Here is a 26,616-nt window from a genome sequence, read left to right on the forward strand (position 1 = left end):
ATATATATATTTTATATATTAGGATTCAATAAATAGATTAGTCAGTTAAAGGCTAAGCTAAAAAGGTGGGTCTTGAGCCTGCTCTTAAAAACATGAACGTTCTCTGCAGCCCTGAGCTCCTCCTCAGGTCGTTCCAGAGGCGAGGGCCGTAATATTGGAAAGACGCCTCACCGTGAGTCTTTTTGTTGACTTTAGGAATAACTAGGAGACCCCTGTCGGAGGAGCGAAGGGGCTGTGAAGGTTCGTAAGGTAAAAGCAGTTCTGAAAGATAAGAAGGATCAAGACCATTAAGACATTTAAAAACCATTAAAAGAACTTTAAAATCGATCCTGAGACACAGGATCGATTTTGACTGAGCTCTTTCCAGGGCTCTCGATATAGTAGTATACCGCGAAATCGGCCCGAATAGACTATATTACACATTACCATATGCCTCCAAGCACTTACATTAGACATCAGGAGATAGGCAGTTTATTTCTAGTAGACCTGGACAGGACTGTAGGTCAACAACCATCACCAGTCCAGGACAGTTTGAAACAGGATGACTACCACCAAAAACGTAGAATGACCACCAGCCGGCTATACTTTATGGAAAAGCAAGCTCTGGTTAAACATGTTTATCCCAGTTGGTTGGTGCTTCAAGATTTATTTTCATTATAAAGATGTCTACATGAGAAGGATTCTTGTTTGGTGCAGTGTGACTGATGTGTTTTGAAGGTTTGATGGATGTATAAAAAGACAAGCCCCTGGGGACACCTTAGGAAGGAATGTGAAATGAAAAAGATTATGTTAGAGTTCCCCTGGCACCAGAATGGCACTGTGTAGACAAGGGATCTTTTGTGCCTTTGTCCGGGGCAGCATTTACACTTTGTTTGGAAACTTCACAGATGCCTCAGGCATGGATGTTTGATGGCCCGGGGCCTAAAGGTTTATAACAAACAGGTAGGTATGTATAGGATGTGTATGTGGCATTAATGCACACTTTGTTTCTCAAAAAGCACCAGTGAGATTGAACCAACAGCCAAACTGCTGTCAGTATCGATAATGATAACGATGTGGCACTTTGAGAAACTTAGTAACGCAGGCTTGTAAAGCGCAATACAGGTGTAAGCCATTATTATTACTATGATCACACTGTCAACAAAAGGACTAGTGAGGATTTTTAGAGAATAAGTTGCATAATGCGCTTTTAAATAATTAGCTGACTCGCCTTCATTAATTTAACAAAAGACATCACTGTGTTGGACAACAGTTTCCTAAGCGTTATCTGTCGAAACTACACAAGTGCAGTGTAAGCATTAGGGTCAGACAAGGTCACCTGTGTGATCCTGAGGTCTGCTGCATTCTGGGGCCTCTCAGGCCCATCGGACTCGACAACCGTCATTAGTAAATGAAAAGGAGCAAAGGTGCATGAACGGCTGCTCCAATTGATATTTATATCATATATTTCTCTGTCTCTGTTTTTCATACATAAAACAGTGGCACAAGACGTTCTGTTTGCTCCGCCGTTTGCCGCAGGGGAATAGTTTGCCACTGTTGAAACTTGTTCCTCTAAAGCTTATGTTTCACCAACTGCACCAAGGGGAGATGATGACAATAATTATTGTCATTAGTGTGTGTGGATCTTTATGAATGCACTGGTAGACTTCAAGAGATTTGACACAATAAAAGAGCAGGCCTGTTTACAAACACACATTGTCACAGATAAAGCATAGTCCAGACGACCACTCAAACTGCTTCCTATTGCTCCACATGATCTGCCACAGGCCTATGGCCACACTTTAATCTTTTCAAGGCAGTGCAGCAGTTAGTGATCATGCTTCACAGGTAGGAGGTCTCTCTGTTTGGAGTTTGTATATTCTCCTCGTGTCAGTTTAGGTTTCCTCCGGTTTCCCCTATACCACCATCCTATAGGGATGAATGTGTGCGTGACTGTAGGGTGGTAGTCATTTGGTGCAAATGTGCAGTCACACTTCTGTCAGTCTACCCCAGAGGAAACTGAAGATGCAGACAGTTTATCATCACTGTGTAGAGTGAAAAACAAAACTTTGTGTGACTTGTGTCATGTGAAAAGCACTATGCAAATAAGCTTCCAATCTAAGATTAAGGGAGACGGAGGGTGTGATAGCGCCCCCTGCTTTGGGCAAGGTGGTCGGGCGAGGGCCGATAATCGCCTTATTCTCCTGTTTATTCTAAACTGTGTTTATTCTAAACTGGAGATTTCTTTTGAATGTATTTCAAATAAGGCTATATTCATTATTCTTTATTTTTTGAGCGTTGGGAAACTTTATAAAGAAACAGGAAATGTATGTGATTAAATTGTGGTTGGAATACAGGGTGGGATTAAATAGACACATGCATTTGTAAATTTGGCTTTGAAAGAGAGTTCACAAGTTTGCTTTAGTTCTGATTTCTAATACGTTGTTTTGCTCACATGCTCAAAATGATCAGTCATTCATTTACGATTGTAGGTTCTGTCTTTTTCCACCCATGGGTGCAGTGATTCATTTGCATTAAATAGAGAAATATATTGAAGTATTTAGTTTATTGCTGTAAACCCATTGGAGAACAACAGCATGTTAGTCCCAGTTTAAGGGATAATGTGAGCAATGTAAGGAATCTAGAAGAGAAAACATGACTTTTCTCTTCTAGTTGTAGTGGGGTGGTTTCTTTTGACCCTTGGTACACCACATAGTGTTTAAGTTTCTCTCATGATCTGCTAGGGGACTTGCTCATATGCATATCCTGGAACACACAACCACAAGTGCGTCCACAAGTGAAACAAGCTAGAGTGTGTGCTACAATGTAAAGATTGTCAGCAAACTTGTTTAGGCATCATGCTCTAGATATTAGACATTTTATATACATATTAATATTACTATATGTTTAGTTTCTTTGACCTAACACATGCAAATACACCATCATCCATCCTGTAAACCAACTTCAGTCATTAAAGTTTGACTGAAATGAACTTCTCTCAGATTGGAGTGCTGTCAATGGAACTTTCCAAAACATCTCCTCAAATGTCTCGAGAAGGTTTTGAGTCAATGGGAATTTTCTAAAATGGTCGGACATGTCTACGAAGATTAATGATAGCAATGTTTGTAAGTGGAACAGGACATGGTCTGGGTTAGGACTTTGGACTGGGTGGGATTGAGTTGAGGACGTTTCTATTCACAGGAGCTTCTTATCTTTGGCCTGAATGTGACAGTATTGATGAAGACGGCACGAGGTCATGAACCACCTGACCCAACGGAACAAAGCCCCAGTGCAAAAAGACTCCACCTGAACCGAGCACATTTTCAACATAGGCTTTACCCAAATCTAAAAGCTTCTTGAAAAAACTAGCAACATAATAGCGGCAAAAATTAGATGAAAAAGAGGATGAAAACGCAACAAAAAAGTGACCAAAGAATAACAGAAAATGTGAAAAAAAAATGACAGAAAAATGATGAAAAAGTGATGGAAATGGGACAAAAATGTGACAAAAAAGTGATGAAAATATGACAGGAAAGTGACAACACGCAGCAAAAAAGCAACAAAAACATGGCAAAAGAGTAAAGGAAAAGCGGCAACAAAGTGACAAAAAAGCAAGGGAAAATATCCTTTAAAATGAGTTTTGTAGGTTTTGGCTTTCAAATGAGGTGTAACACTGGCCTAGAGGCTGTAAGCTTTTGAATTTAGGTAAAGCCGATCAGCAGAAAATGTGCTCGGAGAAAGGTGGGGGTTAAGAGGTTAAAGGATAAGTGACGTACGACCTCCGGAAACTGTTAGAGAGCGACTACTCTGGAAAACTTTGACAATTCTGTATTTTAGTCAATACATTTTTCCTACGTCCGTTAGCATTTAGCCTCAAACATCGCTAATTATGAACAATTCAGATGTTTTCAGCTGTTGTCAACCCATCGACCTCATTTAGATGATGTCAGAGCCTGGCACGAAATCATTCATGAAATACTTAATAATAATAATAATAATAATAATAATAATAATAATAATAATAATAATAATAATAATAATAATAATAATAATAATAATAATAATAATAATAATAATAAACACAAATAAAAAGTTAGGTAAAGCCTAACTGGAGAAAATGCGCTTGGTTAAGGCGGGGGTTAAAGCAGTACTAAGTAACTCATGCCCCTAGAGGTCATAAGCGCCACTGCAGGTGTCGTAGCATGTTGCAGTTTTTTACTCATTAATTGTCCGTGAGAGTAAATACTACACTGACAGAAAAGTCAAAGGGAGAGAGGAATATTGTACATTGTGCCACAACCCAATTACACAATGGAGATAATTTTTGTCACTCAAAATTGGCGGTAAATACTGCTAAAAAGGTGCTAGCATGCAGATAGCTTTGCCCATTAGCCTGCTAGCTTCTTCTTCGTGATTCTACTAGTGTGTATTGCGCCTCCGACCCGGTGCAGGGAAAGTTGCAATTGTGGTTTTCTGGCCAGACACACCAGGGGGAGATGAAAGACTCCTCAGTCTTCACTTGTATTACCCCCAGAGGTACGACGGAAAGGATTTATTTATTTAGTTACTTACAAGTTCTTTATAGGGTTAAAACGTATTCATTTTTTTCTGCTTATTGCGGTCGAGTACAAATCTAACAGCCTCCAAACATCATCTCCTAATTTGTTTTTTATGGAGAATTTTCAGAAATGATTTAAATTCCATGAAATGGACATTCTTACCTCGCCGTATAAGCACTGGCCTCACCATCCAAGACCATGGACCTTTTTATTTCTATGTAATAGAGCACGAGTCTGGAATAAAGTTTAATTGGATTGGAACATCCTTGCTTTCTAAATTCTCTCTTTCTATTTTTTATTTAATGCAACATTTGGACACGATGTTAGTGACATCTGCAGAGTATTTTTCTCTAGTCAGCCAGAGGCGTATTGGCTTGGTGTCACAGAAAGTTTACCGCATTACCGGAAGCAATAGTCAATGATGCAAGCAATGTGATGGTGTGAATTTCATAAAGGAAACCACCCTGCAGATGAAAGTGAACAAATAACAAAGTGGGCATTTGGGGTTCACACAGATCGAATGTTTACAACAAGGAGCTGGACCTATTTTTGCATAGGCGCTACATTAAAGATAGGCCTAATTCGATAGATTTAATTCCAATGTTTAGCTTGTATTATCCAATTATGAGCAGACAGCAAACTACCGTAGCTTGAACACTTTGTTCTGAGCTTTCAAGGTCTGGGAACTCCTCCATGTGAACAAGTGTGACTGCATGTGTGTGGCGTGGTGAAGCAGCGCAGAGGAGGAGCTGCCAAACCAGAAATCCTGTCAGGTTAGAATGACAGCGGAGCTGCGCAGAATGATGAGCGTCTCTAACGAATCATCACATCAAAATCCACCTTTTTAATGGATTTACAGCGGTTTGGCCATTGCGCGTAAAGCAGCGCGCCTGTGCGTAAAACCAGCGGCAAAGAACTCAAGCCTCATGAAGACAACCACTTTCCTGTGAAAGAGCGAACTTGCGAGCAACAGAAATGATGAACTCTACCGAGTCACCGGGAAAGTTTCAGCCGCCGACAATCCCATCCATAATGTTTCTTTTTGGCGTTGTGGGCAATGTTATTGCCATTGTTGTATTGCGCATCTCCCGCAAGGAGCAGAAGGAGACGACTTTCTACACGCTGGTGTGCGGGTTGGCTGTCACTGACCTGCTGGGTACATTACTTGTGAGCCCGGTCACAATAGCCACATATATGAAGGGCGCGTGGCCGGGAAAGGAGCCTTTGTGTCAATATTACGCATTCATCCTGCTCTTCTTCTTCTTGGTGCAACTCAGTATAGTATTTGCTATGTCCGTGGAGCGATACCTGGCCATCAACCACGCATTATACTACAATCAATATGTCAATCAAAAAGTGGCCGCCGCCACTCTCATGGCCGTGTACATGGCCAGTGCCCTCGTGTGCTCACTGCCCAGTTTGGGGCTTGGGAAGGTCAAGCGTCAAAAACCAGGGACATGGTGCTTCATAGACTGGAACAGTAACCACACCGCCACTGCTGCATACAACCTGGTTTATACTGGGCTCAACTCGGCTATTGTGCTGGCGACAGTCATCTGTAACGTGCTTGTATGCAGCGCGCTCATCGTTATGCATAAACGCTTTATCCGCCGCACGTCTTTGGGCACAGACCCACTGCGCGCGGCGGAGATTCGGAACAGCAGACGGAGTTTTCGGCGGCTGGCCGGAGCCGAGATTCAGATGGTCATCCTCCTCATAGCTACGTCTGCGGTGGTTCTAATCTGCTCCATACCTTTGCTGGTAAGTTCAGTCGCATCTTTACAATTCAGGTTTAAAAAACATTTCTGAGCCAATATGTTCTTTGGCTCTTGATGAACACCGAACCATTAATCAGTGTACACTGTTCTCAAAAGTTTCACTCACAGCTGTGCGAAGCCATTTATGCTCAAGATAAGATAAGATAAGATAAGATAAGATGAGATAAGATTTTTCACGCAGGTCCTTTGACAATTCTCTTGCTTTCCTCATGACTCAGAAACCAGAAACACCAGTGCAGCTCTGGATGAAAGACACAAGCGTCTGTCAGGAGTCCAAAAACTCACTGACCCTTTATACAAACACATTACAAACACAGGTCACAGGTGAGGATGTTTACCTTTTACTTGCGCATGTTATCAGGCCAAGATCATCAGGGTATGTAAACTTTGGATCAGGGTCATTTTGGTAGTTTCTTTTATCATTATGATTTAAAAATAGTAAACTCAGTTGTTTGACCATATGGCTTCACACAATCACTAAATATGAGTGTTTTTTTTGTGTGTGTTATCATTCATATTCTTTGATAAATAGTAAAAAAAAAAAAAGAAAAAAGTGCCAGGGTATACTATAAAATTTAGCCTAACAATATGCAGTGACCCCATGTGATTTCCGCCTGGACAGTAGCATAGGCGCTGTCCGTCCTCTCCCTGGCTCTTACATTCACAATTAGCCGGGTCGGCACTTGGATGGAGACACATATCAATAAACACTTAGCCTAATTTGAATAGCAACTACGTATATACAGTTCAATATTTTGGCAAACTTGTGTGCAGGTTTGTACTGGTAACATTAACACTGCATCAGCGCCATTAAGTGACCGCTGAGAGGCCTGTGCCACCTCTGCCAAACCCAACACATGCACCTGCTTTCCACCACTGCTTTAGCCCTTTGGCTGAGGCATATTTTGATTGACTTTTTAATGAATTCATTTTTTCCCTTTTTTTTTTTACTAGCTACGGATCTTTATAAACCAGATGCACCAGAAAGAGGAGAGTTCTCGCTTTGACCTCCTGGCTGTGCGCATGGCGTCCATCAATCCTATTCTCGATCCATGGGTCTACATACTGCTGAGGAAAACCGTGGTGCTCAAACTCATGGAGAAAATAAAGTATCTGTTTTGTAAAATGGGGGCATGTGGCCACGGGGGAAGTGGTCAGTTTCGCTGTGCGGACAGACCCCTCTCTTCCTCCATTGTGTCACGGGACTCTCCGTCGCTAGTGACTCGGGATCTAAGGGAGTTTGCCGGCACCCCACAGATCTGCCTGCACACTCTGGAAGGGACATCATTGCTTCCAGTCTCTGTGGGGACAATGAGTATCTCTGGTTCACCATCCTCTGTAGAGACGTTTGCTCTGCAGGACATGAAGGTACTTGGGAGGGGGCTTTCAAAAACAGCCAGAGAGGATACATCACATGTAAAGGAAGTTCCTGTCGACCCTGTGTTGCATGTTACCTTCACTGAGGAATCCAACCCTGTTCAGGAAAGGTGCATCTAGGAACCATGAGAACACATGTGGGGCCCTTTAGAAAGCACCATCTAGTATAAGCCATGATTCCAGTTGACTGAGCTCAATGTATTTATTCATAACGTTTTAAAGTAAAACTATGTTTCTTCTCCAGGAGAAGGCCTCAGCCGCTGCCAGTAGCCATTATTTAGTCAAGGTATTTTGGATAACCTACTGGTGGTGAGAACGGCAGCTAAACTATCCTTGAGGACATTCAAAATGCTTTTAAGCTACTTTTTAATGTTTTACCATTTCATTCTTTTCTCTGAATATAATGTGAACTTGTCCTGGTTTTAACTTTTCAGAATCCAATGTGATGTTCCTCAGACTGAGCACACCCATGTTATGATAAGAATACTACTGTTAATTAAAGAGACTAAACAAAGGGAAATTTGTTCAGAGTAATTTTAATTGCCTGCCTTCAGTTGACATAATTTCTATTATTTTATTATTTTAAGAGGAATAACCCATATATATATATATATATATATATATATATATATACACATACACACAAGTACATATATATACTTATATATATATATATATATTTATATATATATACTTATATAAGTATATATATATACTTATTACATATATATATATATATATATATATATATATACATATATATATATATATATACTTATATATATATATCAAATTTCCTCCAGTGGTCAAATGAGTCCGTCTTCACCAAAGGAAACAGACAGTTTGGTCCTGGTTTATGCTGAACATGCTTGATAAAGTTTTCTCCGAGGCCCACGACATGTCTTTTACCCAATTCCAACTGGGTTGAAGTAATTTTAATGATCTTATAGAGACGGACTTTTAAACTTGATGATTTGCTCTTTTCCTCTTATGTAAGACTTAATGGTAATTAAAGACATAATCTCAGACTCAAACAGACTCAAAACTCAATCACTCTGATCTTTATAAGAAAGAAAAAAACACATTAAGTTTTACAGATCGTCACATCAAACATGCAGTATATTATCAGTCCATGTTTCAAACAAACATTCAATTCAAAGTCCTCTTGCTTTTACATATTGTTCGTTTGAAGGCGTCGCCCCCTCTGCTGACCCTCCCTCCCCGGGCAGCACATTTCCCAGATTCCCCTCTGCATCGATAACCAGCGCTGTTCTCTTCAGCTCCTCGTAATGACTCTGTCTCTGGGCCACAGCCTCACAGGCCGCCACCACCTCCTCAGACTCAAAGTCAAAGTCCTGCTCCAGCTCAGGTGCATTCAAAATCTGCTTCTTTGTCTCCTCTTCCTCCAGATTTTTCTCTTTTGTGGCTAAATGCTGCTTTTGTAGCCTGCATGCCCACTTTAAGTCTTCTTGCCATAAGGAGACTTCTGATGGACAAAGGTGGATTGCGATCTGGAAGGATCTGACAGCCTGGAAGAGATGAATCATTTAGATTAGATTAGATTAGAATGTAGTAACTCAGTAGCTACGGCAGTGGCCGCTTCCGCATCATGCCCCGAACAGTAAATCATTATTTAACGCTTAATTTCATGCACATTAATGGTTTACTGCTGAACAAGCAATAGGAAATCAATCAAACGTTTTTTACACAGATAACCATCCAGCAGAATACAGATCTTCAGCTTTAAAAAAAAACACGCTTGGTTTATAATTAGCTCATGAATCTCCAACAGACTCGATCGCACCGACATGGAACAGATCAAGGACAATAATCAAGGTGCAAAATACAAACCCTAAGTCTAGGATTCACTACCTGCTATTGCCGTCTCTCAAAAACCAACAGTATCTTTGGGACACACTTAACTTGACTTTGACATTCTATGATTGTATATTCAGTTTGTTAACTTCTACTTGGAATGCTGTTAAATTATATATTATTGGCTACTTTCCTTTGAATGTCTACCTGAAATTAGACAAAGATGAGCAGAAAATTAAAAAATGCTCATTAAACAAAGCAATTACTGCTTTACCTTGTGTACGAGGGCGCGCTCCTCAAACATGTTTATGCACACAAAGCTCACACGACACGACCCAACAAGTTCTGCTATAAATAGCCGAGCATTAAAAAAATCTTGCTTCAGAATAGCTTTATTATACCGGGAGGCGTGTTTAAAAGAACTTTCAACACTTCCTATTGTTGATATTGGTCCTGAAGGACAGGTCTACTGCTCTGGGACAAGTGCCTTCTACAGTATACACCCTCAATAGTTAAAGGATTTTTGAGGTCGGGCTTGTTGGTTTTAGATGGGTTGTGTAATTATGAACATCAAGTATTCATTCAATCACGGGTCTAGACATGTTGTTTGAGGCAATCTGTCGAGCCTTAGGCACCTTTGTGCAGAAGCAGGAAAAGAAAGTCAGTAAACAAAATTGTCTGATTTCACAACTACTTTAGTTTATTTAAAGATTCAATTATTTTCTTGTCTCTTAGATTGTAAAAAAGATTAACCTAAAGTATGAAAACTGAGGAATCTAGGTAAGGCATTACTACTCATTGGATTTTTAACATTTAATCTACTTTAAATGATACTGACCAGATCCACCTCTCCCAGATTGAGTTGAGCTCGACCCAAAGTTTGCCAGGCCTCCCACCAGTCGGGGCGGAGCTTCACGGCCGTCTCTGCCGCGTTCACAGCTGGGAACACCTCATGGAGAATGGTTAATACCTGGACATTAAAAAAACAGTTAAGAACGAAAGAGAGAGAGAAAATATGAGAGAGACATTGACGGAGAGATATTGTTATTGAAGTCACTGTAGTATTCATTTGTCTGTATTTATGACTTGCTTCTCGTTTTCACGGGTGCCCTACCCTGGACATTTCTTTCTTAGGTAGCGATTCTCCTAAATCCCATAAAGCGCTGCCTGACTTTCTTTAATAACACTGAAAATAAGTCTCTCTCTAGGAATAATGATGCAATGCTGTAATACAACAAGTCAACCAATCAGAAGTCTTGACCTGAGGGGAATGATACACTTTCCCAGTTTTATTTATTTATTTGTTAGACCTTTATTCGACCAGAACAATGCGACTGAGCTTTTCAAGCAGGTTATGGCTCTTCTGGTCATTGTGTTTTTATTTTGCCAATATTCTACATGGCCTCTGCTGACTTCTCTTAACCGTTATATAAAATAAGATTTAAATAACTGCATGAATACAATTAAACCCACAATATACAACAGGACGGTCAATCTAAATCGGCACAGTCCAGTCTGGTGAGTTTTTACACGACTTGGCGTCACACAAGGGTCAATAGGGTTAAAGACAAACAAGCTGCACAGCCAGGATGCGGCGATGAACAAACAGCACAGAATTAGCATTGAAACACTGAGCAAACCGGGCACGTCATATAGAAACGGATCATATTAAAGTGATGAGAGGAAATGAACAGCCAACCACAGACTAATGGCGTCATCTGGACCTGTAATAGTATTATGACAAAATCCGGAATAATCACTAAAAGAGATACTCTATATTCTTGTTAGAGCTGAGATTGAGTAAAACTACACATCCCTCGGCATGCTCCTCTAATGACATCCTTCTCAAATGTCTTCTAATGGACATGATCGTATTAGCTCTAAAGCACTGCTAAGAATATATTTTATTGCATTAGTAGTACTACATTCATTAGTCTTTTAATATGGATGCCTGTGTTGAGAAAGTAGGTGTGTGGGATGACTCAGTGTAGCTAACATGAGGAAGTTGACTAGTAGCAAATTTTTAAGTGTGCACTGAAAACTGGTCACGGACATGTGCTCAGACATACCCACACTGAACAGCCACCCGCGACGATAGTAGATGGAGAAACTGGGTGCTACAGGTGGCACCTCACCTTGCACCTTGTTAATAATCACTCGTTTATTATTTGCAGTTAAATTGATCAAACAGACATGCGAGATGGTAATATGCACTTTAGCACATCATTGATTGATTCACACAGAACCTGGCCTTTAACTTTATTGACTGAAGACTATTATTGTTCAAAATCAATTTCAATGTTATAAAAAGGAAAAAAAATATACCTGTGACTTCATCTCATATAATGATGCATTTTCAGGAGTCAGCTGTATTGCATCGTCCCACTTCTTAATGGCCTCCCAGTGCCTGAAAAACAAACAAGTGGCTTTTAAGTGATTTTTAATTGATTTCTCTATTTTTTTTTTCCCTCTTAGGAAATCATAAAAGGCGTTTAACCTCAACTCCCACCTGAACCGAGCACATTTTCTCCAGTTAAGTTTGACCCAAATCTAAAAGCTTCTCGACTGGGGCTTACAGCCTCTAGGCCGCCTCATTTTAAAGATAAGACCTCGATATCTGATCGAAGATTTGTCCTCACGTTGTTGTCACTTTTTTTGCTGTATTGGTGCTTTTATTGTCACATTTGTTCTGTTCTGTTGCTTTTTCATCCTCACTTAGGTCTAATTTCTGTAACTGTTTTGTTGCTTTATTATCCCTTTTTGTCCCTTTTTAGTTGCCATGTTTGTTGCTTTCTGGTCACCTGCTTTTCTGCGTTTTCATACTCATTACGTCTCATTTTTGTTGCTTTTTTTTTTTTCAGAAGCTTTGGGTCAAATCGACCTGGAGAAATGTGCTCAGTCAAAGTAGGGGTTAACAGTACTAAGTAACTTGTGCCCCTAGAGGCCATAAGCGCCACTGCAGGTGTCGTAGCATGTTGTGTTTTTTTACTCATTAATTGTCCGTGAGAGTAAATACTACGCTGACAGAAAAGACAAAGGGACAGAGGGATATTGTTCATCCAATTACACAATGGAGATCATTTTTTTCACTCAAACTTGGCTGTAAACACTGTTTAAGTGGCACTAGCCGCAGCTAGCTTTGCCCGTTAGCCTGTTAGCTTCTTCTTAGTGATTCTATTGCGCCTTCGACCCAGAGGCAGGAAAGCTGCAAGTGTAGTTTTCTGGCCAGAGACACCAGGGGGAGGTGAAAGACCCCCCAATCATCCCATTAACACTTATATAACCCCCAGAGGGCCTACGGTAAAGAAGTTACTTAGTACTGCTAGTTAGTAAGAGATTAAAGGTGCACACAGTATATCAATCTTCAGGCTTGTTTTCTTTTATTGCCGGTATTTACTCATCACAATGTACCGTTCTATCTGGTCAAACATGGCTTTGTATTTACACTAAAGTTTGAGTACCGTCGGTATGTCCAATGGAACATGCACTTTACTGCCTTATATATACACAACCTGTTCTCTAATTTATTTACTTTAGACAGTGACAGTGTAAATGGAACCACCCAATGTTGCAATGCATGTCAAGGCTGAGGCAAGAAAAATACCAAAGTAGGAAGTTAAGCAATATTTGTCAGCATTTTAACATAATATCCTAACTCAGCTTTGAGCCCTTTGTGTTTTAGGATCCACCCTGCTCCCCAAACGCCAAAACCTCCTCAGGCATGATTTTAATTGAATGTATTAATAGAATGCATCACGAAATGTGCCGTCTCATTTTCGAGGAGGTCACTGGTTTTGTCCACCAATCAGAAGGCCCGTTACAACCAAAGAAGCACCTTCAATCAGTGAATGTATTGAAAAAGAATTTTACTTATTTACTTATGTACTAGGATAAAGCAAGGCCCGTCCAAAGAATGTCTTGGCTTGGCTTATACATGAGGATTATTTAAACCTTGAACAATTTAAAACAGGAGTGAATCACATTAAAGACATGATTTACCCAACTCTCATACGGTCCACTCCAAATTGTGTTCGATTCCGGTCTAATTTCTCTAGAGAGCTGGGCAGGCTGTCTCAAACCTCAAAGCAGGCATTATGAAGCATCATTTCCTCTGCAAAATCCACTTTTCTAACAGAGATGACAAAGTGCCACAACTGATTATCTGCGGGAGACATCACTTTCGAAACCCAAACTCGTTTGCACAACATGCCCATTAACCGCCTACTTTTACACTGCATCTCAACACCAATGTTCTATTTCCATTGATTCAGGATTGGCCTAAGCAGATATAAACACTCGCTGACAGCAAGACGCACCAGGAATCCATAAAGATGATCCTTGTATCCGCTTAAAAAATAAAATGCCTCATTATAGCGCCATTGAAACTAATGAAATTACTGATTACTTAACCATAACTGTGCACATATTCCCCAGTTTTATCCAAATCGAGAAGCTTCTCGGCTGAAGCTTAAAGCCTACAGGCCAGTGTAACGCCTCATTTGAAAGCTAAGGCCTGCAACACTCATTTTAGCGTCTTCCTCGTTTGTGTTATCATGTCTTAGTTGTTTTGTTGCGTCTTTTTTTTAATCACGTTTTCATTGTTATTTTTGTCGCTTTTTTGTTTCGTTTTGGTGGCACTTTCTTTTTGCCGCATTTAGTTTTTTTCTTAGTGTAGCGTAGCTACAGTCCTGACAGGAACCAGGAAATACGACCATATTAGTCCATTGCTCCGGTCTCTGCCCTGGCTTCCTGTCACTCAGAGAATAGACTTCAAAACAGCTCTGCTTGTTACAAGTCTTTTCATGCTTTAGCACCAAAGTACATCTCTGACATGTTACAGCCGTATGAACCATCTCGGGCCCTGAGAACTTCAGGGAGGGGTCTCCTGGAGGTTCTCAGAGTCAATGATAAACACGGTGAGGCTGCGTTTCAGTTTCATGCAGCTAAACTCTGGAACAGTCTTCACGAGGATGTGAGACAGGCCTCAACTCTGACAATGTTCAAATCCAGGCTGAAAACAGTTCTTTTTGCCGATGCATATGACTGAAAGTATTTTATCTGCACTCTTGCCTTTTACTATAATTGATTAATTTTATGTTGATGTTTTTATTGATTCTATTTGCTTTCTTGTATTTATGCAACTGTGAAGCACTTTGAATTGCCTTGTGTATGAATTGTGCTCTACAAATAAACTTGCCTTGCCTTGTCTAGCTGTGATCAAGCCACAAAAATGTGACCAAAACATGCCAAAAAACAACAAAAATGTGATGAAAACACAAGCAAAGAGGACGAAAATGTTGCAATCATAACGAGGAAGAAGCCAAGATGAGTTTTGTAGGTCTTAGCTTTCAAATGAGGGTGTAAGCTCCAGTCGAGAAGCTTTTAGATTTGGGTGAAGCCGACCTGGAGCAAATGCAAAGGGGCAAAGGGGTTAAAGCTTAAAGAAAGATTGTGTTTTGGCGCCCTCTTCTGGATGACCTTTAGACCAGGTTAAATGTTTTAATTCCTGACTCCTGCAAGACCAGCTGCAGAGATAAAGGAAAAGTCAGGCCTTTAGATCCTCTCCCCACAAAGAGAGCAGATTTACCTCCCCTCTTCAGCGAGCAGAGAACCCTCATCCTTCAGTCTCTTGCTCTTGGCGGCGCAGTCCTCCTGCAAAATCTCCTTCCGCCGCTTGATCGCGTGCAGCCAGTCCACCTCCTCGTGCTGCTGCTTCTTGGTGTCCTCGTCATCAAACTGTTGGAGCACTGCTTTAGAAACCTTCTCCCCAGCTTTGCGCTTCCACCCGAAGGAGGCCATTATGCATGAAGTTTAACCGTGTGCAAATACAAGAACTGACAGACCGTCGGAGTATCGGCTAATAACTTGTAGAGGTGAGTTGGTAAAGTTTAGAGCTCAGCCAACAGCGCAGTATCTTTCAGGCTTGATTGACAGACGCATACCCGCAAGACTCTGTAATGTTCGTTTATAATAGATCATGTTGTAAACAGTACGGCAGCTGGCCTGGCTAACACAACATGGCCATAGAAATATATGGCCCGGAAGTGATAGGAGTCTTTTCAACATATCTTAAAGGGGCAGATCATTTAGGCCGCACTTGAGAAAATTAATGCAAATAAGACAGACCTTTTAATTGTTTGTTAACATTCCGGGCTCAGCTGGAGGCGCGGGGAGCCAGATTCCTATCTATTTCCATTGTAGCTGTTGTCATAGTAACGATAAAAACATGTCTAACTGTTGTTGGAAATATCAGATAAACCTTATTTTATCGTCTCAAATGTCATTGCTCTTGTTCTTGGCCACACGGGACCACATTTTAGACGTAGTTTTACACGTATAATCGCTAGTTTTAGTTTAATTATTTCTCTTGATCACTTCCTGCCTCTCGCTGATGTCACGGAAGGAACGAAACCTTATTCCGGAAGTTAACGTGGGACTGGAAAAGTCCAGATAAAATCAGTCACTACACGAAAACAAAGCCGTTTTCAGGCCGCGCAGAGAAACGGTGCAGTGTTGACTTGTTGGTGCAAATGAACATTGGATATTTTACGCAAATCAATCGACTAAGCATCAGATTTGAGCGGCGAACATTTTCCCTCATTCTCCACTGAATGAACAGGCTTCGCGCTCGACCGGAAGTGTCAATACAACGGAAGTGCCGAGACAAAGCAAAAAGTGGGCGGGGCGGAATAATAAACTAACTTAATCCGTCGACCTTCTTGAAAAATACAATCTTATGGGCTATATGCACAGTGACCCCACGTGATTTCCGCCTGGACAGTCAGCCAGAGGCTGTCCTTCCTGTCTGTCATCTCTTCCCATTAAAAATTAGCAGGTCCCACAGAAATGAAGCAATAGCTTAAGATTTGGTAAAGGACAGCGAGTAAAAGTTCGGATGTGGCTGGAGCAGGTTAGAAAATATTACGTGAGACGTAACGACTTCACTGGAGGAAACCTCCGTGTTCATAACGGTGGATGTTTTTGTCTTGAAGCTAACGCGGCTAACAAAATAAAAAATAAAACTAGCGCAAAGTTTTGAACGAGCCAGCGCAAAAAAGAATCGTCCTGTTAGTAGTTTAAATAATATTTACTTGTTTACATGTTATATTATCATTTTTCAACACTAGCCTTTAGCTCTAAGATAAAAGCTCCTACCTTACGACAGCTGGCGTTTCCTTTGGGGCTGGATTCACAGCGAACATGATGTTTGTAATACGTTGCTGTGACTGTCCATCAGTAACTCGTTGTCCTTAACCAGATCCTGAGCTATCGCTATTTTTGTGTGGGAACCTGCTAATTGTGAACGTAAACGACCAGCGACAGGAAGTGCTGCGTCTGGCTGACTGTCCAGGAAGACGTCACGTGGGGAAACTGTGCATATAGCCCATTGTTGTGAATTAGCAGACCCCTGTGTTGTTTTTTTAGTTTTGTTTTGTGTTAACTGATTGTATGAACGTGAGCAATGCATGTTGTGTATGATGATTTTGCTTGAACATGAACGTATTGTAGCTCTAATGTATGATTTTGTACTGACGTTTAATAAAGACAAAGGAACAGGTTTATGTCATAGGTTGCGGTCACGTGACATCACAACATTCTGTGGAGGGCAACTGAAAATTCTAGCTCAAAATGCAGATTTCTAATCTGAAATTATTGCTAATACATCTGTAATTCCTGGGCCAATTCACATGGAACAAAAAAGACAAAGTTCAAAGTCATATCTTCCAGCACTTATGAACATATGTCCAATTATTTCCTCACAAAGGCATCCAAATGTAGAGGCAATATTCAAAAACATGTGTTTGATGTGGGCCAGTAGAAAGGACTTCCAGCCATAAAATTCATATGTCCAGTTTGTGAATCCAATCACTGTCAAATGATGATCAGAGAAAACATTTGGACATTTTCTTTTTGGAAATTTCTCATGGTTTACCTCGGCTATTAGGAAACGAGTCACTGATGTGTAGTTCAGCAGTTTATTAGGCAGTTGCGAATACAAATTATATCAACACTTTCACTTAAAATGTACACTGGTCAATCATGTAAGGTCCCTTTAGCAATTGCTCAATCTTATAAACTTATATTCTATTGTATTAACTGTCAAATGTAAGACAATCATTATCATAACACCCTTTGTGTAGTGCAGACTCAGAGCAAATTTTGTTTGACGCTTGAAATGGCACCATATCAAAAATGCTCTTAGCAGTTTCAAGGTTTAATTAAATACACAAGAATAAAGTTTTAGAATTTACTTCAAAAGTGGTCACTACACAAGAACCAAATGAAGATACTACCGCTCAGCTAAGAGATAAAAAATAAACAATATGAACAAAAGTGTGATTTAAGGCAAAGAGCAACCATGCCAAGATTATAACAGTTAACACAAATCATCTGACCTAAGAATTTAGTTTCATTGCCAAAGAACAATACCTCACTGTCATGGGGGAGAATGTTTGAGTTGGGAAGTTGATTGTATAGGGACTGCAACGAGTAATTCACTTATTTTTTTTCTAACAATTGAAGTAACAGATCAATGCAATAGCGGAATCAATAAAATTAAAGTACATGACACAATAAAAGAAAAAAAATCTATGAATTGATGCAAAAACATGGATTGCCTTTGGCCAATACTTAGTAAACCTCAATGACAAAGAAAACAAATATATATATATATATATTGCTCCACTACAGGTCTTGGGGGTTCATCTGCCAGAATTGTCATCAAAATGGAACAGTAAACGTGACATAAGGCCCCTTGCAATCAGATTTGTGTTTTACACTTCAAAACGGATTTGAGTGCCAAGTGTGCAAACCTTTGACTAGCAGTTGATAAGCAAATATCTCCATCTCAAATGAATGAAAAGGCAAAAAACAAAAACAAATGTCAAAATCAGCGCGTCATTTAATGTGTCTCTAACGATAAAGATTTTGATGGTTGGGGAAAAATACAATTTAAATCATAAAATCAGTCTATACTTGTTTGGAAAGACACTCAAGGTTTAGAAAACAATGTGATTGACAGAAAGAAAATATTGTAAAAAACAAAGAAAATAAAAAGGATATATTACATATAATCCAGCAATCGATATAAATGTATGAAAAAAGGTGGTTTGTTTTCCCCCAATGGAACCAATAAATGCACTGATAAATATATCCATGTCTTTATAAAAATGTTTGGGACAGACAGACTTTAACATTATACATCTAGGACATCATGAAAAGTTTGCTTGGAAAGAAAAAAAAAAGCATTCTGTCCCTGTCACATACAAGAAATAGAGGGACATCTGCAATGTCCGAAAGAGTTTGATAACAAACTCTGGATAAAACTCACTGCAGTGTCCCAACACAAGTGCACCTCTCCTCTGATCTTCAGAGACAAACAAGAGCAGCAGGAAATAAAGGAAATTTGTGCAAAAGTGCTTTCTGTATCCTATACATCGAACGCATCATTTCCCAACCTCTGATGTGTCTCATTTCTGCAGACAAAACTTGATGTTGTCTTTTGTACTGAACAGCAGTTCTCACTAGCTACAAGTACAGCAAACAGATTAGTCACCGTGTATAATTATTTTCTGGACTGTTCCCGATTGATTGCAAAATCTTTCTGAGCTAATATTAAGCTTGTTGTTTATTTGAAACAAAGTTGTTACATTCCTCTGAGTGCCGTGTCCTGTCAGCTCTCGGGACACCCCCCTGTTTCAGTGCCATTGAACAATCTCTTCACCCTCTGCCGGGATGAACTGAGCCATTAAATGGTTGCATGCTTATTGCTGTAAAGACACTAATAGGAAAAAGGCTAGCGATAAATTTGCAAGCTATCGTGCAAGTAGTTTAATTAGGTTTGCACACATCTCGAAGAACTCTATGGTGTGGCTTCCTGGTCGAGGTAAAGTGGCATTGTCTCCACCTGTTGAGTCAGTGGATGAAGTCAGTGATGATGCTAAAGAGCCCTCTGTCACTTTGGGGGTGTGCACAATGCTAGATGTCCCAGGTGTCTCTGCTCCGTCTACATCATTCTTTATCGTGGTGCGGTAATTGCCCACAGAGCCTGATCGAAGAGGGGTAGCAGTCCCAGATTTTGTCTCCACAATATCATCTGAAGGAGACAAGGCATTTCCCACAAAACACATTTTAATATAGACTTCACAATCATATCAAGCTTCTGTATAACCTCATATGTTATTGTCAGCCTCCCTTCACAATACTCTGGGTTTTACGGCTATACAAACTCAATGCTTGGACATTCATGTGAGAGCAAAAGTAAAAAATATGCATACAATGAAACGTTTCAATCTACCACAATCATCTTCAAAGTTAACATGAATCTGCACTCATAATTGTTTCTTTTTTGTAAGTTCGCAAACACATAAAATATATACATTTGTCTTACCATCTATGCTACGAAAATCAAGGAGGTAGGTTCTGCTGTCCACCTGGTAAAGCTGTAGACTCATCTTGGTTTGCATCGCCGTAATAGGATTCTTTCTTCTCACACGTAAATAAAACGGATTCACAACCTGATTCGAAATAAAGAAATGCGAGTCACTCAGTCATTTACGCTTAATTATTGTTTGTGTAGGTGTCGCGCACTCACTTTCCACTCGTAGTCCAGCTGTTTCATGGCACGGCACACTTCTGTCATGATATCATTTGGTCTGCTTTGGCTGCGGATACCCAGATGCCACTTGGCTCTTCTGACCCCCTGATGTTTCGACTTTTGTGGGTTGAGTTCGTCCAGCGTATGTCGAGGTCTTGGAGGGGTCTCTGCCAGGAGAAAGGGCACACGTTCAGGGTGAGGCTTTATGACCACGCCGAAGTGCTGATCATCCAGAAAGGTGTCGGGGGGGCTCGAGGCAAGATAGAAATCCTTGGCTTCGCTCATTATGCGACGATTGTCAATGATAAGATGGTAGGCAACGGCGAGCGGATCCTGATGGTTACGGCTGTACAAACAGGAAAGAACTTCTTCCTCTGTGCACTCGAACTTCTCACACACTTCCTTTAAGGCTTCGTCATCGATCATGTTGTTGCTATAGGAAGGATCCTCTGGGAACAGATACTTTGGCAAATCCTGTTTGAACCACTCATCCTCCCTGTCAGAAATGCAAATGTTGTCAGGTCACAAAGACTTGAATTAAAGTACTACGTCAAACATACAAACCGGATTTCTTTGATTGTGGCTCTCTTCATAGGGTCGACCTGCAGCATGTGTTTCAGTAGACTTATGACAGAGGGGTTCAGGTACTGTGGCGTGAAGAAGATCCCATCACAGATCTTCTTAAAGAGTGTCGGCACATGGTCATCATCAAAGGGTAGAGTGCCACAGAGCAGGGCATAGAGGATGACCCCGCTGCTCCAGATATCCACCTCTGGTCCAGCGTATAATCTGAAGCAAAAGGAAGCTTTAATGTGCGCCCACCCCATATTCAATACACAATACTTGACACCTGCATTTTACAGAAGCACATGTGAGCTGCATGCTTTCTCCATAGACACTACTAATGTCAGCAATTGGCCTTACTGGATATTTAAAACAGCTGATTCCTTGTCGAGTTACCAGATTAAGTGCTCATAACAATCTTTTTCATGTTTTCATAAGGTAACAAAATTCGCAAGCACAGAATAAGGCTGCAACACTTTGACAACGAATCTTCCAACAGCGTGAGTTATTTTCTTGTGTTTGTCGTAGACGATGCTTTAGTTCTTCTGAAAGGCGCCGACAACACTCTGATATTTTGGCTGGATTACCTTGTCCTCTGTCCCGCACACCGGCAGCTTGTCTGGGTGATGACACAGGAAGTGGACTCACGCTCATGTTTGTGTTTCCGGAAGGTACAGGGCGCTTGTGTGGCAGTGCTTGCACAGAGCTTTATTTCTATTGACTATTTTCGTCCCCTGGTCGTTATAATTAAATCCAATTAATCCTGCCACAGCTGATCTGTGCAAAGCTGGCGCGTTCAAACTTTGGTCTCTCACCATGTCTGTCTGTGAGCAGCTCGTGCTACAAACACAACAGGCAGATTATGCAGGGGGGGCTTGAGGGAAGGAGTATCTCACAGGCAGCTGCTTGGAGGTGGCCGTGTATGGCCTTTTGTGATGAGTGCGCCTCATCACCACCGATAAGATGGTTAAGGCTGCAGCATCAGTCCAGGTGGCCCCGGGGCCGCTATGATACCGAGTCCCCATCCCTACCAACTACTAAATTATGAATATTTGGCCACGAACGAAAATAAAACAACTGTTCATATTTTCTCAACATTAGCAAACATTTCATCCCAATATGTTTTGGACCATAATTCTCTTTTTCTGATGAACCTTTGCAGCATACTTAGTCAAGCAATGTCGTTGTTTTACGAGAAATATTTATTTAATGCCAGTTTATCCAAATCAATACTTTTTAATGATATTCAAGGACTTAATTTAGGAAAAGTTATTGCAATTACTTTTAATACTTTTGAATGCCCTGTGTAGTGATGTAAAAGTAAAATGCATTAACAATATGAAACAATACCTTCCTGATATGACTTCGGGAGCAGCATAGTTTGGAGAACCACAACTTGTTCGCAGAAATTCTCCATCTGACATCATGTTTGACAACCCTGAAAACAAGATAGGCAAATGGATAACGTAGCACCGGGAAGTTCAAATATGTCACTTATGCACCGGCTACTATTAAGCGTTTTACAAACAGTGCACCAAAGATACAGACCTGAGGCACTCAAAGAGTTGGTAAAAAGGCCTTTATTGTAGCATGGCCATTTAATGAAAACTTTGCCCTTGTGGGCCTTCAACAGAGAGAGCTTTGGGCACCTTAGTTTTGTATCTTTGTAAAGTATCTGCTGATCCCTGCAGTGAAGCGCACCAAATAAACATTACTTACAAAATTCTATAAGGCTGCCAAATACTCACCAAAGTCTGCTATCTTTGCATTCATATGTGCATCAAGCAGAACATTTTCAGGCTTGAGATCTCTGTGCACGACCATGTGCCTGTGGCAATAATCCACTGCCGAAATGATCTGCTGGAACAAACGGCGGCTCTCTTTCTCATCCAACTGTCAACACACAGGAGATCTATTATTTCTGTGACTCATCATCACACATCGCACCACAGCTCACAGCACAGAGCCCACTATGGTGTTTTTGAAATTGTTCACAGTCACTGCATGGTCAAAGATAAGCTGCATCAAGGGGAAGGAGAACATTTTCCTTTTTAAGAGAAACGCTCATTGGTGGTGCCTTACCTTTCCATTTTTACAAATGTAGTCAAAAAGCTCTCCTCCTGACACATACTCCATCACCATGAAGATATCAGTGGGGGTGCTTATAACTTGGTAGCTGTATAAAAGACACACACACATTACCAAATCAGCACAGATATTCAAGAAAATACTTCATGTTGGTACAGCATAAAGTCAGTTAATCTTGTTTACAACCTGGTTGTGTGCATAAGAGGAGCAAAAAGTGAAATAATCCCCACAACAGTTTTACAAATGGAGGATGCTTATCAGCTGTATTCTCAGATAAGCAATAGTTATGTGTGTTGCCAACAACTTCATATTACAATATGTAGTGTCTCGATACAGGCGCCACAAAGCATGTGGAGGGCACACACAACTGTGTTCCATTCTACAATGAATCATCATCAACACACTTTTTTCCCCATACGGTGCAGCTTGTGAGAATTTTCATTGTCCAAATTGAATCCGTGCCCAAAACAGGATCATAAGTGACCTGGGTGCCCCGCCGCCGCAGATGAGTTTGGAGGAGAACTTTGAGGCCCTGAGAGCGGTTTGGTAAAAGGGGATGTTTATCTGTGCAAATGCGTAATTTATTTGTGCATATGCGTTGTTAGATTTAATAACAACAATAATAATAATAATAATAATAATAATAATAATAATAATAATAATAATAACAATAATGCATTAGTCTTATATAGCGCTTTTCCAGACGCTCAAAGTCGCTTTACAATTTCGTGCATTATTCATTGACTCCAGACTCAGTGATGGTAAGCGAGGCAACCAGTCTGCACCACACACTACATTCACCCAGGCTCAAACGGTCTCCCATCCAAGTACCGAGCAGGCCCATCCCTGCTTAACCTCTGAGGTCTGATGGGATCAGGTATAGCAAAGGCTGTATTAGAATGTAGAACTTAAGTCCCTAATATTATGGTGAGATAATATTTCCTCAAGTAAATTTCCCTCATACAAAAATAAAATGACATCAAAACATCAGTCTATTTAAGGAACTACACTGATGATAAACTGCAGCTCGGAAACCAAACAATTTAAAGCTAATCAAAGCAGTGAAACGGTCACTGATGAATCCCCAGAAAACACATTATCTGTGTTACTGTAATTCAGTACTGAGAGTTCAGTAGTATTACTATGACCAGTGTAAACGTTAAGCCTTTTCTTGTGACATATTATTACTATAACCAGACATGTTGCGCAGATGAGGCTCAGTCTGGACTCTGCCCCAGTGTTTTGCACTGCTGCTCACTGTTCAAGATGGTATCTATCATCGTGTACATGAGCAAACATGGGTTACATTCCTGTGCATGCACGATACGGAAGTGCTATTTTACAGAGACAGTATCTTGGCAAGATGTTTTTCCTTTTTCCTATCACATGCACATTAATGTTTGTGGATGTCATTAAATCACACATGTGGGATTACAGAAGAGTCAGTATAGGGTCGTATGGGACTTACAGTTTAATTATGTGAGGATGCCTGAAAAGCTTGAGGTTCTGGATCTCCCTGCGGATCTTTCCTACGACATCTAAACTGCGGATCTTTTGCCTGTTCAGGATCTTCACTGCAACTTGATGCTTGGTCAGTTCATGCTGGCCCACTTAAAAAAAACAAAGAGATTTAAGCAAAACAACAACTTTAATCACTATGCCCAAGTATTAGTGTGTCAAAAACAAACAAACAAATAACCAGACAGTGAGATAGACTGATATATATTGGTATATATATATATATACAGTGGGGAAAAAAAGTATTTGGTCAGTTTCACATAGACATTGTATTGGATTTTGGCCAAATACTTTTTTCCCCCACTGTAGATATATATAGGCAGCAGCATCAGTCCATCTCTGCGTTAACGGTAAAACACCTTTCTGCAAGTTAATAAGTAGTAAATAGCCTGAATGAATGACAAATGGTGCCATACTGTGTCCTGGCCATAACCTGAGGTTTCACCCTCGGCAGTGTCTATTAGAACTGACAGGTACAGACTTTTGTTTTTGCTCTTTTGCCGTCTCCTTATGATAATGCGTAAAAAGACGTGCAGTGAGCAAGGGTTAACACTGCTTTATGTTTGTCTTGAACAAACAAAAACATGTCGTTTTTGTTCATTTCATGCACTTAGCTTTGGTTTGAGAGAGTAAATGATTAGTTATAAATTAGACAAACTTGATTAAACATGTCACATCATTAATATTATTGCTCGATACACCTACACCTAACCTTTCCCTGACCTAATCAGAAATGTAATTATTGCCATGGTTATGAACAGGTTCACAACTAGGCGTTTTTTTTCCCTCTGGTCCATCGTGCAACATGAAACATAGAATACATAACACATAACTTAGCCTTGATTGTTTTCCTGTTTCCAAACTTCAGCTTAGAAACAGGAAAACAATTAAACAGTTGGGCTAGATCAGGGATCTCCTACCAGAAGCTCTCCAGCCCTGTTGGGTAGGTATTTCTACAATCACATTATAAATGTATTTTCTTTTTGTTTTGAACAATTTGAGCAGAATCTGTACAGTACCAAATAAAGTAAATGATAGGGAGAAAATTCAAGTCAACTTCGTTAATTCTGTCTTGACAACAAACTCTTGTGTGTGTCTCCGGAGCACAAGTGTCTCTCTGATGGTTCTGGTATGTAAAAGTAGCTCACAAAGGTTGGAGACCCCTGGGTTAGATGTGGTCCAAACATAATTGTGAGGGTAAACTAGCCGGAACCGTCCGACGGCATCGCAGACACTCCGTTCTCCCTTCGCGATGCTGCTCCTCTGGCCTAAACTTTACATTTGTAACTTGTGGAGGGCAAAGTCGAGCTGCAATAACTTTAGAAATCGAGCCTGGGTGGACAACTCTTTGGTTAATTTGTACCCAGTTCGTTTGAGTTCAGAGACTTTGGGGCGGTAATTACTTCCCGGAGTGATGCCTGGTATGACAAGCTACTTGTGGCTCGCTGACTTACGCAGAGGCTGTATGCTAAACGGTTTGTATCAACATGCTGTTGTAAACAATTAATTTTAACCCTGCAATCCTCTAGCTCCCACGAGAAATCCCTGAATCATATTCATTGTGCTTAACTTTGAAGACAAATGACTAGCATAACAACTAGCACAACTTCAAAGCGTTACAAGTTAGCCTTCAGTGGTGCTAAAGTAGCAATGAGCTAATAGCCACCATCTTTCGGTTGCAGCACGCAGTTGGAACCATACCTTTAACCTTCCCAAATGTTCCCACTCCGAGTGTGTCGCCAAGAATATAATGTCCAATCTTGACTCTCCCTTCGTGTTTCGTTTTGTCCGTCGCCATCTTCCCGCAGTGGCCTTGCGACGGGGTTGTGTTGCTGTGGGCAGAGATGGTCTGATCTCCGCGGTGCGTCTCTACACTTCGGCCGCTCTGCCTCACGGAGGAAGTGCGCCGCCGCGATTCGACGTACTCCGTAATGTGATGCGTTCACGGGCCTCTGGGAGCTGGCGATATTTCACGGTTCTTGACTGTTTATGGCTGTATAAGAATGTGTATGTATATATTTTTTATGTGATATGTCTAATAATAAAAAAAAAAGTGAATTTCACGGACTTCCACGTATCTCTAAATCAGTTCTCATGTTTTCTTTTCATAGCCTCCCAAGTTAGACGCTCAAGCCCCTAATAGATATTCAAACTGAATATTATCGCATGCGTAAGTGCTCAATAGGAAAACATTCAATACAATGTGTGTATGTAGCCTTAGCCAACTTCCCAGGATTTTTAGATACCGCCAGTTGCAAGTAACAATGTGGCCAGTAGATGTCAGTGTTTTCCATACGAGGATAATGCAGTTCACAAGTGAAAGGTTTTTTCCCCATTCATG

At 40.6% G+C, this 26,616-nt stretch overlaps 3 protein-coding genes across 4 annotated transcripts in view; 1 reads left to right on the forward strand and 2 right to left on the reverse strand.

Moving 5' to 3' along the window:
- Positions 1-5,191: 5,191 nt before the first annotated feature.
- Positions 5,192-26,616, forward strand: part of ptger4b (prostaglandin E receptor 4 (subtype EP4) b) — a 221,384-nt gene continuing 199,959 nt past the window's right edge. The window contains exons 1-2 of one of the 2 annotated variants that reach the window (XM_079581707.1): positions 5,192-6,299; positions 7,271-7,830. In XM_079581707.1, coding sequence (XP_079437833.1) covers positions 5,514-6,299; positions 7,271-7,813 — 1,329 coding nt within the window. In that variant the 5' untranslated portion in view covers positions 5,192-5,513 and the 3' untranslated portion in view covers positions 7,814-7,830. Of the gene's footprint in view, positions 6,300-7,270; positions 8,146-26,616 lie in introns of those variants that run through there. The other variant, XM_079581706.1, reaches the window with a different exon arrangement.
- Positions 8,780-15,363, reverse strand: ttc33 (tetratricopeptide repeat domain 33). Its single transcript, XM_079581768.1, has 4 exons — positions 15,096-15,363; positions 11,834-11,915; positions 10,347-10,478; positions 8,780-9,222 (listed from the first exon to the last, which is right to left on the reverse strand). Exons 1-4 carry the CDS (start codon positions 15,305-15,307, stop codon positions 8,848-8,850), a joined length of 801 nt encoding a protein of 266 aa, XP_079437894.1. The 5' UTR covers positions 15,308-15,363; the 3' UTR covers positions 8,780-8,847.
- prkaa1 (protein kinase, AMP-activated, alpha 1 catalytic subunit) lies at positions 17,506-26,190 on the reverse strand. The gene is made up of 9 exons (XM_079582713.1): positions 25,977-26,190; positions 24,226-24,367; positions 22,752-22,845; positions 22,418-22,562; positions 22,020-22,107; positions 20,670-20,894; positions 20,103-20,601; positions 19,899-20,025; positions 17,506-19,604 (listed from the first exon to the last, which is right to left on the reverse strand). The coding sequence occupies exons 1-9, from the start codon at positions 26,071-26,073 to the stop codon at positions 19,324-19,326; spliced, it is 1,698 nt and encodes a 565-aa protein (XP_079438839.1). The 5' UTR covers positions 26,074-26,190; the 3' UTR covers positions 17,506-19,323.

Source organism: Gobius niger, assembly GCF_951799975.1.
Source record: "Gobius niger genome assembly, chromosome: 2".
NCBI lineage: Eukaryota > Metazoa > Chordata > Actinopteri > Gobiiformes > Gobiidae > Gobius > Gobius niger.

Bases quoted from the DNA above. Each gene is read 5' to 3' on its own strand.
- prkaa1 (XM_079582713.1), bottom strand. From the start codon at position 26,073: ATGGCGACGGACAAAACGAAACACGAAGGGAGAGTCAAGATTGGACAT. The intron at 22,108-22,417 runs GTGAGTATTTGG...TCTTGTTTTCAG, and splicing joins TGCAAAGATAGCAGACTTTG to GGTTGTCAAACATGATGTCA. The intron at 19,605-19,898 runs GTAAGACAAATG...TGTCTCCTTCAG, and splicing joins TGATTTTCGTAGCATAGATG to ATGATATTGTGGAGACAAAA.
- ttc33 (XM_079581768.1), bottom strand. From the start codon at position 15,307: ATGGCCTCCTTCGGGTGGAAGCGCAAAGCTGGGGAGAAGGTTTCTAAA. The intron at 11,916-15,095 runs GTAAATCTGCTC...TTTGTTTTTCAG, and splicing joins CTGCTCGCTGAAGAGGGGAG to GCACTGGGAGGCCATTAAGA. The intron at 9,223-10,346 runs GTCAGTATCATT...CATCTCTTCCAG, and splicing joins ATCTGGGAGAGGTGGATCTG to GCTGTCAGATCCTTCCAGAT.